Source organism: Littorina saxatilis, linkage group LG17 (genome assembly GCF_037325665.1).
Source record: "Littorina saxatilis isolate snail1 linkage group LG17, US_GU_Lsax_2.0, whole genome shotgun sequence".
NCBI classification, from domain to species: Eukaryota; Metazoa; Mollusca; class Gastropoda; order Littorinimorpha; family Littorinidae; genus Littorina; species Littorina saxatilis.
The window spans coordinates 45,759,656-45,772,246 of record NC_090261.1 but is presented as its reverse complement, the minus strand read 5'-3'; the positions used below and the strand labels follow the sequence as shown (position 1 = coordinate 45,772,246).

At 45.0% G+C, this 12,591-nt stretch overlaps 1 protein-coding gene across 1 annotated transcript in view; it reads left to right on the top strand.

Annotated features, from left to right (window-relative positions):
- LOC138953408 (anaphase-promoting complex subunit 1-like) overlaps window positions 1-12,591 on the top strand; it is a 116,358-nt gene that overhangs the window by 43,120 nt on the left and 60,647 nt on the right. Inside the window, exons 22-25 of the mRNA XM_070325208.1 lie at window positions 35-183; window positions 526-604; window positions 9,950-10,054; window positions 10,474-10,596. Coding sequence (XP_070181309.1) covers window positions 35-183; window positions 526-604; window positions 9,950-10,054; window positions 10,474-10,596 — 456 coding nt within the window. The remainder of the gene's footprint in view (window positions 1-34; window positions 184-525; window positions 605-9,949; window positions 10,055-10,473; window positions 10,597-12,591) is intronic.

Sequence of the window (12,591 nt, the reverse complement as noted above, 5' to 3'; positions counted from 1 at the left end):
TACACACATTTGACTTTTGCGCCTGTGTTTTCAGGTGAGCTGAGCAAGATGCAGTACCCCCAGGTGTTCCCCTCCCATGCCCCAGTGGTGCTGGACTGGTTGTGTAACAGTCTGAGGGGACAACAGCAGCCCCCCTTCATCTACATCCCTGCCGTCTGCTGCAACACGCAGAACGTCATCTCCGTCAGTGGCTTTGTGCTGAATGTTTTTGTGATAATTCTGCAAAGTGGCTTAACTGCAAGTACTGCTAGTTCTCTGCCAATAGGAAATACTTGCAACCACATGTATTTTTGATCAAAACATCAAGATTCCCATGCAGGCACTTTATCAGTTTGAAAAGGAATAGATGATAGGAGGAGTATTTTCTTCCTTGTCATTATAAAATGGGCTCAAAATTGATCAGACGGCAGTCTTGATTTGTTAATAGACAAAAGATCAAATAATGTCAATGTGATGCAGAGGAGATTACAAAGTACAGAAAAACCTAGCTTTTCATTTCTAAATCAATTGCAAATTCTTTTTCAGTTGTATGCCCTGATGCTGCACAAAGACGTACCATCAGAGCAAGCCATTGAAAGGTGCCTGAGAAAACTGGCCCCAGCAGGTAACTTCTTCTTCTTCTTCTGCGTTTGTGGGCTGAAACACCCACGTACACTCGTGTTTTTTGCACGAGTGGAATTTTACGTGTATGACCGTATTTCTTTCGAATACATCACCTCAATTTAACTAATAGGAGTTACCTTACTTACGAGTGCTAGACTGAGAAGCGTCCTATGTTACCAGTACTAGACTGTAAACAAGGTCGCTAACTCTAGATTTCCGTCGGTATACCATTTAGGGGAGTAGTCTCCCTTTGTCGGTAGTACCTCTCTGCGCATGTGCCAATGCCCATAATCCCCAGTTTCAATTTCTTGCTACGGGGAGCTAGACGTGTATTTAGACCTTTCCCGTCTAAGAAGACTTCCTTCACAGGAACTACAACATTCACCTTCAATCACGGTTTGGGCTTTCCTTTTTAAGGGCGATTACTACGCCCGTATACATTCAATGATTCATCACGTTGAACAACGTAACGAACCGTGAAAATGAAAGTGAAACGGCTTAAAAATGTAACAAAGTTACTTGGTCATAAGTAGAAGGTACTTCAATCATCAATGATACCTTGTTGACACACAGAGCCTAACAGGCTCCGTTACTTGTCTTTTTTAACTAGTGAACATGCAATTGAACGACAACTATTCTTTACTCAGTCGTTACGAATGTCGAACAGATATTTACAGCGGTTGGACCGGTTTCATTGGCGCAATAGAACTCCGCGAACGATAACTTACCTTGCCGCTTTCAATGGAAAGCAACGGCAGGTCACCCTGCACATCAATGTAGGAATACGAACAAGACCTTCAACTTCGAAATTACCCGGAAGTTTTTTGCGTTTTAACAGCTTTTTATCGACTACAGCGATGTTTACCATGCGCGTTATCCCGACCGGAAGCGCATTTCTGATCCGAATTTTTAGGCGTACAAAGTACCGAGCGCCCGCGAAGGTTACATACGGCGTATGAATACTTCTGTCATTACAAACTGCGATGACTTTTGCGAGCAGCGTAGATACGGAACGCAGTACGCTTGAACGCTGATTGAACTGAAGGCACAGAGCGCCCGCGAATGTTACATATGGCGTATGAATACTTCGGTCATTACAAACTGCGATGACTTTTGCGGGCAGCGTAGATACGGACCGCAGTACGCTTGAACGCTGATAGAACTGAAAGCGGGTTGTATCGAAGAATAACAACAACAAACCTCGCCCGCTTGGAAAGAAAACCAAACACTGAGATTGAGATATGCGCCTCCGGGAATATTACGGAGGGAACTTCCTTTACTCTCAGAGAAAGGCAAGTAATTCTCTCTCCTATGTTTCTGGGAAACGATGTTTTCTGCGGTTGGCAGATTATGGTTTTGGTATTTTTATCAGATGATCATGGTGGACTCACAGAGACCACGTGGTGGTACTTCTTCAAATTGGATAAAGAATACTTTCCTTGCCAACTTAACTTGATTAACTTGTAAACTTGTATGCGTGCATACATACACATTAAATATATAAATATATATTTAAAAAAAAATAAAATTTTTTTTTTTTTTTTAAATTGACAAGGAAGAATTAAAGTGTATGCAAACACAGATGGGACATCTTTATTGGGATATAATCCTTTTATTCTTGGCAAAGGGTATCAAAAAAGTCAGTTGATGTTACAAATTCCATTTTCATGGAGTGTTTAAATCAGCTATCTGAGTGGTAAAAGATTTAACTTATGGATAAACTCAAGTGTTTACACTTTGAGATTTACACTCAGCTAAAATCTGTTGATACCACAGTGCCAGGAGACAGCTCTTCAAATTCAATTAGAACAGGCACACACATATACTTATGTTCTGTTCCAGTGCACAATTGATGTACATTACACTTGAATGACATGTTATGAATAATATACAGTTGAAACCATGCCTTAGGGGCATGAATAAACTTGGTTGTTAACACATGAGTATTACACTCAGCTGAGTTTTCACAACATGCAAGATCGAGCAAGGCTCTGAATAATACTCACAGGGGAGCTTCCTATAATGTTGTCATGCCTCTACTTATTCCTGGTTCGTAGGCAAAACCTAAGCCTTTGACCTTTAACAAGGCCACATCTCTACTGTTGTCACCTAATCCTACGACTAGGTTCTCAGAAGTAAACAACAGGACCTAACAATAAGAGGCCGCCCTTAAATAACACTGGCTCTAGTCAGGTTCATACAAGGGATACAATGTTTATCATTTCATATTTTGGAAAATATAACATATTTGCTAAACGGATGTTGTTACAACACACAATTAACTATGCCTCCTAGACAGAGCGGCTACTCTCATGAGAAAGGTACTGGATAAACTCTTGGCACATCCATGCCGTTATCAGTACGAGGGGGAATTAAGTCATATTGACATGTATTTATATATACGTAGACATTACCAAACAGACAATGTCGGGCGCTCTGGGGGAATACCTCCAGTAAGCACAGGAAGAGACAGGCTTCCTTTTCGCCCTGATAACTCCCAGGATCGTTGCGACAGCTTATGACAGACCCTCCAGCTGTCAGGCAAGACGTCCACTGGGCGTAACATGAGTAGAATCTCCCTGAGGTAGCTACAGCCTCGTCTGCAACCTCTCCCTTGAGGTGACCCCGAAACACGGCTGTTGACAGGACTGGGCCCCTCCCACCACTATCTTTGCCAGGGTTCCCCATCATGATGGTGGCTTCATGCATTTTGACTACCAGTATTCAGTGCTGCAAACTGCCTGTAGCGATGCTTCAGCACCGGAAGGACAGCTCCCGCCCCCCATTGCCTGTCTACCACCTCCTGACGGACTGAGGAAGACCTAATGTTTAACGCTCTTGGAACTAGACCAACACTTCACGCCTGACCATATTCAGCAGTGCCCGGCTACACAGAAGTCTGGGAGTGTGAGGAGAATGCCTAGAGCCTCCTAGTTATCTTCATCACCTGGAATGGAGAGCTAATGGTTAGAGGCTACAACCTTCACACCGGGGAGCCGCCCTACCAGTAACAAGATGGCACCTGCAATCTGCATACAGATCACCAGTCAAACAGCGGTGGACAACTGAACAGGGTACAGTAGTCACATCAGTTTCCATGCATACTGCAAGCTCTTGAGGTCTCTAGATGTCTCCTTCGGATACACAGCTACAAGACAGACACTGCGTACCAAGATAAGAGGAATCAAAGTGTCTCAAGACATTTGCCTGAGGAAACGACTCTGAAGATCACTCACACTTGGAGTGGAGCTTGTTCAACAGGGTAACAGGCCCAAGTATCTTGCCATACAAGCGTCGGGCAACACGGGTGAGTATGTTCAGGCTACATCACAAGGCGGGGAGCTGTTGGAGATAACGCAGAGACGGGGGAAGAAGTGCTCTGAGATCGTCAAGTACAGAATGCTTTCATGACCTGTGGACGGACTCAGCGTAACAACTTGTAAGAGTTGCCCCTTCTTCCTGAATGTCATCTGACACCCGCATCAGCCAGGGGATGATGATAGAAATGTCAGATTGTACAGTCGACACTCAACAGAGGATGTCCGACACCTGTAACAGGTCACATCTCGACTGATAATGGTAACAACTCTGGCAGAAGCATCAACAGGAGAGACGACAGTAGACGTCCTAGAGAAGGGATGGGCCGTTTAAGATCACTGGGCAGGTGCCCCTGAGATGATCAGCAGCTTTTGGAAGACAACCTACCCCAGGGTCAGGCAGTCCTTAGGCTACAAAACCTCATGGTTATCATCCTTGGACCAAGTCAAGAACCGCCCTGATATGGCGCTTCGTGGTCGGCTGGGCGTTAAGTAAACAAACCAAGTCAAGGCAAAACCCTTCAACAGGGACAGCACTCAACTTACGTCATGCTTCAGAGACGGACAGACTTGACTAAAGAGGGAATGTCTCCCGAGGTGATTCCGCCCGTTTTTCCATGGACTTTCCAGGAAGGACACTGAGAGATAGTCTGAGGTCTGGCCAGCCATCCGCACTATGAGATCCATGGGCCAGATTTCATAGATCAAGGAGGACCTCTCAGCCCATGCGGATTGATTAGTGCTGCCAGACATCTTGGACTGGGTAAACCATACGTCCCTCCATCATTGAGTCAAATTTTCCTGGAACAAGAAGAGCTTCCTCTACCTTTAGGGGTATTGGGTACGGCCACAGACACACTTGGATTTGGGAAGGCTCAGCCACCCCTTCCAACCGAACCTTGAATTGGACAAGCTTCGTTTGCCTCTTACAACTGGAGCTCTAAGATCCCTGGACCACAGAGATAAGACCTAGAGGTATTCCTCCCCCGAAAGGCATAATGAGTGCGGCAATACCTTTGACAGTGGGTGAATGTGTCCATCCCATCCATATGTAGACTCTGAGATGCCTGGACTCAAAAGCTAAAGGAGCTGGAGGAAAGAGACACAGTGAGATCCTAGCAGGAGCTAGGAATACCACACAAGGCTATCTCCCTCGCTCCCAGTCTACGGTGACACAAGGTTATTGGGTGAGTATAAGTTGTGTCACTCTAAGAGCTTGAGGTAGAGACACAGTGAGATCCTAGCTGGAGCCAGGAATACCACACCAGCCTTTTCTCCCTCGCTCGAAGAGCCTGAGGTAGAGACACAGTGAGATCCTAGCTGGAGCCAGGAATACCACACCAGCCTATCTCACTCACTCCCAGTCTACGGCTACGCGTCGTTTTTGGGCGAGAAACGTGGCAACTCGGGTGCTGACTAAGACCTTTGTCAAGTCAGAACTATGCATCAGACCAAGAGAGTACACCTCCTGCCTCAGGCAGGGGCCTGAAAACAACTCTGCATAGTCACCCTAGAGCTCAGCTCCACAAACAGCTGAAGTGCCCCAGAGCTCACAAAGCTATGCTGGTCAGACAATGCAACACTTGCCGCCCGCAGCCACGCCTACTGAAAATCCAGATATGGACTTGGGTGATCTAGGCAGAAGTACTACTGAGATCACAACATAAGACATCTTTGTGAGTCCAACTACCAGGGGGCAGAACTTTGCATCAGCCCAAGATAGTGCACCTTCGGCCATAGGCCGGATCCCGCAGTGGGGCACTGCGGTTATGAAATTAAAAGCCCCTCCTGTTTTTGGAACCGCAGGAGCTTTCTAGTTTGCTGTTAGGTAGATTTTTGGTTCCTCTTTCCTGTCATGCTCTCTTTTTCTTCATGAATTCTTTTCTTTTTTCTGCCTTGCTCATTCACCTGTATTTTTTCCAAAAATCTCTTCTCTTGCCGCTTGTCTCGCGATTCATGTATAGTTTAATCTGTTAGTGTTCTGATGTAAGTCCAGCAGTAGATAGGTTAAGCCTATTTTAACATACTGGAAACTGGTAATCTTCCAGTAGGTATTAATTTAGTTTTACTAAAGCCTGCTGGGACACAAGTAATGGGTTAGTGCATTTGTAAACAGGAATCGCTTGACAAGTGGCCCCCTTCATCCCCCCTTCCTCGTCCTGATATGGCTCTGCGTAGTCGGCTGGACGTTAAGCAACAAATAAACAAACAAACATAGGCCGGAGAACATCACTGCATAGTCATCTAAGAACTTGTGAGCTCTACAGAAATCTGGAGTGTCCCAGAACCCACAAAACCTATGCTGGGCAGACAACCCAGCAGATGCCACCTACAACCATGTTTACAGAAAACCTAGATCAAGGACCTGGCTGATCAAGCCAGAAAACGGTCCTGCTGAAATCACAAATGGGACCTCTCAGTGAGTTGCATGCCAGGCATGGCACCCTCTTGAGTAAGACAAGAGCGGTCATTCAGCCAATAAGGGCTCAGAGATGCCCATGGTCACTGGGGACCCCCTCACGCTATAAGTGTGGAATTTCAAAGTAAGAAGCAGGTTTTCCCCTTGGGTAAAGGCAATACAGCTGGCTGTCTTTCACTGGCTATTCTAGGACAAATGGTACCTATAACCATTAAGGGTAGGCTTATAGCCCCCACATGCGTTGAGACAGGCACAGGAAAGGTGCAGACAGTGACCGTACTGCTGAGCGCACTTGCGCTTACTTCCTGTCACGCAGGAGGAACAGCTAAGTCAGCCTGAATTTACACTGGTATCTGTGCCTACCATCCTCATTAGAGAGGTAAATTCAGAGAGGATATATATATTCATTCATGCGACTGGCACAATTGTTTGCCATGGAAAGTGGTGCCTCAGACCAGAATTCTACAGGATCTCTGGAAACTCTGTCAATCTCCCTTAAATGGAGGATCAGTCGCAGAGATACACCTTGGTAATAAGTTCAAGGTATTAGAGGAATTGTTATCTCTGACCATTCCTCATCTTTTAGGTCGTTCACCTGATCCGCCTGCAGAACTTTAAGTTGCTGGGGAGTTGGGTCGCTCAAGGCGCATAATGGCAAGTCATAACCATAACCCAACATTGATAAAGAAAAGTGATCAGAGGAATAGTAACGACCATCGAGTAGAAACCAGCTCTACATTGACAGGTGGGACTTTCTTTCGATTGTCCCTTTCTGGAGCAAGTTGACACAGTGGCAACAATGCAACTTGCCACTCGCCCGACTCAGGATTTCTTGCTTCTCAGTCCGATGATCTATCCTTTTCTTCCCCCGATTTTACAGGGGGGATTCCGGACAAATGGGCTGAGTCGGGTGAGGTGACACTAGATTACCGATCGAAAGTCAACCCTCCAGCCTGTTATCTATTCTCCTATTAGTTAAATTGAGGTGATGTATTCGAAAGAAATATGTATTTTTTACAAGTAAAATGACTATTTCTAAGAATACTCACCTCAATTTAACCAGAGACCCTCCCACCAACCCCGCTATTGACTTAATAGCTTCGAATTGAAACTGGGGATTATGGGCATTGGCACATGCGCAGAGAGGTACTACCGACAAAGGGAGACTACTCCCCTAAATGGTATACCGACGGAAATCTAGAGTTAGCGACCTTGTTTACAGTCTAGTACTGGTAACATAGGACGCTTCTCAGTCTAGCACTCGTAAGTAAGGTAACTCCTATTAGTTAAATTGAGGTGAGTATTCTTAGAAATAGTCATTTTACTTGTAAAAAATACATTTTTTACCCCGCCATTTAGGCAGCCATACGCCGTTTTCGGAGGAAGCATGCTGGGTATTTTCGTGTTTCTATAACCCACCGAACTCTGACATGGATTACAGGATCTTTTTCGTGCGCACTTGGTCTTGTGCTTTCGTGTACACACGGGGGTGTTCGGACACCGAGGAGAGTCTGCACACAAAGTTGACTCTGAGAAATAAATCTCGCCGAACGTGGGGACGAACTCACGCTGACAGCGGCCAACTGGATACAAATCCAGCGTGCTACCGACTGAGCTACATCCCCGCCCAGCAGGTAACATTTTCCTTTGGCTCGGCAATAAGTGAGCTAGCCTTTATAATTGTCCCAGTCAGCTAATCTGTCAGTCTGTACAGCCTTCCATCTGTCAGTCAGTAAGCAACTTAGCACTTCATGTGTTCATTTTGTTATTCATAATATTGGGACATTATATGAGGGATGGGGAAATAGCTCAGTCAGTAGCGTCTGACTTTATTATTTCCTCACCAAAATATAACACAATTCTTCACTTCAAATACATCAATACGAACCAACTTCTTGAACACACAGTTCACACAACATATAGCATTTACTCAATGCATGTAAATACATAGTATAAAGATACTTTCTCAAAGATAGATTAACGCACAAGATAAGGTGCTGACAGACACTCACGAGTTCGTATCACGGCTCACTGCATGTCGTCATTTACACATCCTTGTGTCGCTGAATCCCGTAGATGATGAATTCCCAGAAACTTTCCTTATAGGTGCCAACACATACCTTTCACGTTTCTCCTTGAGAAACACTTCCGCCATTAGCGAAATAAACCGTCGTCGCTACGGCCGGTACGATGAAGACACCGCCGTCTAGCCATCTGCGCCGATGTGGTCCTTTGCTCTCCACCATCGCTCCGCGCTCTTACATGTGAGGTATCTCCCTCGCTCACGTCCTCATGAACTCTCGTCATGGAAACCCCTACAGAATTAACCCAAGTCTTAATACACATTCTCTTTAACCATCTCCTCTTCCTAAACTAAAGTCATGTAAACATCTCTCTCGTTCATTCTACATTTACATTCCGTCCACAGACAAAATCCAGCTATACTTCATCCATGAATCACTTAATCCATCACTGACACTACCACACATAGTATCCGTCGATTGTATGACGGAAGTTTTACGGATTTAAGATCGTTTTTTCACTTGTCCGCGCACTGCTTGAAGTCTTCCGCAATTTGGCGCGATTTCGATAAAAAAATATTTGTGATGTTTTCGGTAAAAAGTCGCGATAGTTTTCTCAGTATTAAGACGTCTTTCGTCCATTTCCGGTTAGAACGGTGTCTTCTTCCGGGACTTAGGTTACACGTGTTGCCTGTTGGTGTCCTTTTGCAAAATGCCTCCAAAAAGAAAGGAACAACACCGACACGAAACTGACGATGAAGAGCGCGATAGTGCGCGTGGGGCAAAGAAGAAGAGAATCTATTATCAGAAGTGGAAAGAAGATTACTCAAAGAAGTATCCGGACTTGACGGTTTCCAGGAAATTTGGACCAAGCCATTCTTACTGCACGCTGTGTGACAGTCATTTCTCGATCACTCATGGTGGGATCATATCATTTCTGCAATGGATCAATGATCCAGCAACTTGCAAGTTCATTTTGCGTTCCTGAGTTTTACTTGCTTATTTCTTCAATGCCCGAACTTTGTTGAACGATTTGGATTGATCAGCAGCCCTCTTTCGTTCACTTTTTTCTTTCTATTTGCTTTCTCCAAAAACTACATCTCAAATATACAATGACGCCATCATGTAATGTAGACTGAAGTTGATCATTTCTTTGCACACAGCAAATTATGAAAAAAAGAGTGTGTTTTATTGCTTTAGAGCGAGTTTGTGGCTTTAAAAAAAATCTTCCTCATGAAGTGGAAAATCTTCCTCATTTTCCTTCAAATCTTCCTCATGAGTCAATGTAAGGGTAAACAGGTCTGGAGGTACCACCGCCTTAGCTCTGACGCTGCTTTTGACTTTGTGTCAGTGCATGTGTACATTTGTTTTCCACAAGGGAAACCTCTCAGTGGTGTTGATAGGGGAGGTACCAGGGCCTTAACTCTGACGCTGCTTTTGACTTTGTGTCAGTGTGTGTGTAAATTTGTTTTCCATAAGGGAAACCTCTTAGTGGTGTTGATAGGGGAGGTACCAGTGCCTTAAATCAGATGCTGTGCTGCTTTTCACTTGGTGTCAATGTGTGTATACATGTACTTTGTTGTCCACAGGCCACAGAGCCCCCACAGCAGAGTTGTCACTGTCCAGAAGCTTCCACGCCAGTCCTGCAACAGCAAACCTTGCTCACCGCATGCTGCTCACCATGACTCACCTCGGTGAGTCGCACACATTGGATGCTTTGGGTTGAAACGTTGTGCTGAGCATTCTATGTTGTCTGTGTTTTGTTGCTCTTTGATTTTTTCCCTCTCTTTTTGTTTAATTTCTATTTGTCATGGTGTTCTTTCTGTTCATTCTTTTGAAAGTGGTGCTGTAAAATCATTGTTTATCAAAAAATCTTTATTTACGGCTTCTTCGCTTTGAAACCTTTTATTACTGAGATTTGTTCTCTTTTATATTTACCTCCTTTTTTAGACTCCTGTTCTTGTGAGATATACTTGTTCAAAATGTGTAGTGTTTGTGTGTGCGTTGAGTGGGTAAGAAAAATCAAGTGGGTGTGAATGTATTTATGGTTTTATTATGGAAGTACAAATGGCTTGATTAGTCTGACGAAAGTGATTGTTGGTGTGTGTGTCAGGCATGACACAGCAGGATGTGGACTGCCTCCCAGTGGGAGTGTCCCTGCCGTTCAGAGAGACCATCCTACACTGTAGGTGTAACCCTCCCTCGGACTGGTCAGAACAGGAGTACAACCTCATAGGTCAGTGTTTCTTACACCTGTGAGGTTACCTCATGGAAATTCAAGGATTTGTTTTACAGATAGATAAATGTATAGGGTGTGAAAACATCATGAGACCAATGCCCAGTCTTATACTTGTGTCTAAGGAACCATTACATTACATATTCTTACTCCAATTCTCATAAATGCATTGATTTCAATCTCACATGCTAGATGTCGAAAAACTACTCAAATTACCTGCCCTTGCAAGGGTGGTAACCAAGCTAAAAACAGACGCCATAGTCGTTGCTATGCCCTGTCCCACCTGGTTACCCAGAACCCACCGCGCACCACGTGAGCGCCGGCATCCGGAATAATCATTCTCGATTTTCGACGACACACGTCAGACGTGCGGAATTCGTCTGCTCACTTGGCTTTCCCTAGCCCTTGTCTTTGTGACTTTATGGGCTTGGGGGGGCCTTTACCTGTTCGCCTTTCTTTTGGTGAGACCTGCCCTTTTTATTGAATTGAATTGTTGTTTGGTAGCTGCTTGTTTACAGCCGCTTCAGAAATGTACTTTTCTGGTGGACTTCGATTTCGGCCTTTTACAAGATGGCCGATAGCAAGCAGTAACTTAGGGCTAGGCAGGAAGTGAATAAAGCTGTTAGCCCTTTTTTAGAAACCTCTGTGCGGGTCGTCGACCCTTCGAGTAGTACTGCTTTTGTAGTAGCTGTTCCTGCGGATAAGGTTTCGTTTTTTCTTCCCAGCCCTTCTCTCCTCTTAAGAAGAACCAGTCAGTGTCTTTCACTTTCGGGGGACTTAACGATGAAATATGTTTATTTCTCAGCTGTATCGGGCACGATCGGCCGCCCACTGTGGCGGCGTACTCCTTGGCAGCTTCGCATCGTGGTCTGGTGCAAATGGCCAGTTCGGTTCGGCCCTTTTTTGCCTCTGGTGGCTCTGGGTTGTTCGCGAGCACCCTCTCCTTTCGGGAGGGGGGGCCTGCTCCCACCTGCCTCTGACCACTCTGATTACCTCCGGTATTTCTCAGTGTGTTGGGGGATGGGGGGGGGGGGGAGTGTTCCTGCTTCGCACCGTGGTCTGGTGCAAATGGCCAGTTCGGTTCAACCCTTTCTGCCTCTGGTAGTACTGGGTTGGGAGAGGGGGCCTGCTCCCCGCCTGTCTTTGCCCGCTCTCCTTGCTTTTAGCACAGCTGAGTCGGGCATGCATCCCCCTTCCAAGGGCAGGTAATTTGAGTAGTTTTTCGACATCTAGCATGTGAGATTGAAATCAATGCATTTATGAGAATTGGGTAAGTATATTAATCAAATGAAAATTTACTATTGAAATTTTTCATTTCACAATACAGTGGGGTTTTCTGTCCATTATGAAGCTGTTGCTCAGAACACACCATGATTGGTGAAAATGTGTTTATAAATCTGTTGTTTTTTCTAGTAAAAAGCAATTCTGATGCTGTTTGTAAGCAGCGTTTAAATATAACAAAGCATTTAATTTTGAGTACATTTAAATGTACATTTTTATGATACTGATTTCGCTGCCTGTAGGACATCAGCTGACATTCTGGGTAACTTGTTTTATTGGGCAACAAACCGTTCAATAAACAACAAAGAAGAAGAACAACAACAACCAAACAATATGTGGGTGTGTGGTGTATTCATTTATACATTGCACAGGCACATTTTAAGTTGTCATTTTAGGTAAATACAGGTATTGTTTCAAATATTTACTAGACCGGCACGGTTGGCCTAGTGGTAAGGCGTCCGCCCCGTGATTGGGAGGTCGTGGGTTCGAACCCCGGCCGGGTCATACCTAAGACTTTAAAATTGGCAATCTAGTGGCTGCTCCGCCTGGCGTCTGGCATTATGGGGTTAGTGCTAGGACTGGTTGGTCCGGTGTCAGAATAATGTGACTGGGTGAGACATGAAGCCTGTGCTGCGACTTCTGTCTTGTGTGTGGCGCACGTTAAATGTCAAAGCAGCACCGCCCTGATATGGCCCTTCGTGGTCGGCTGGGCGT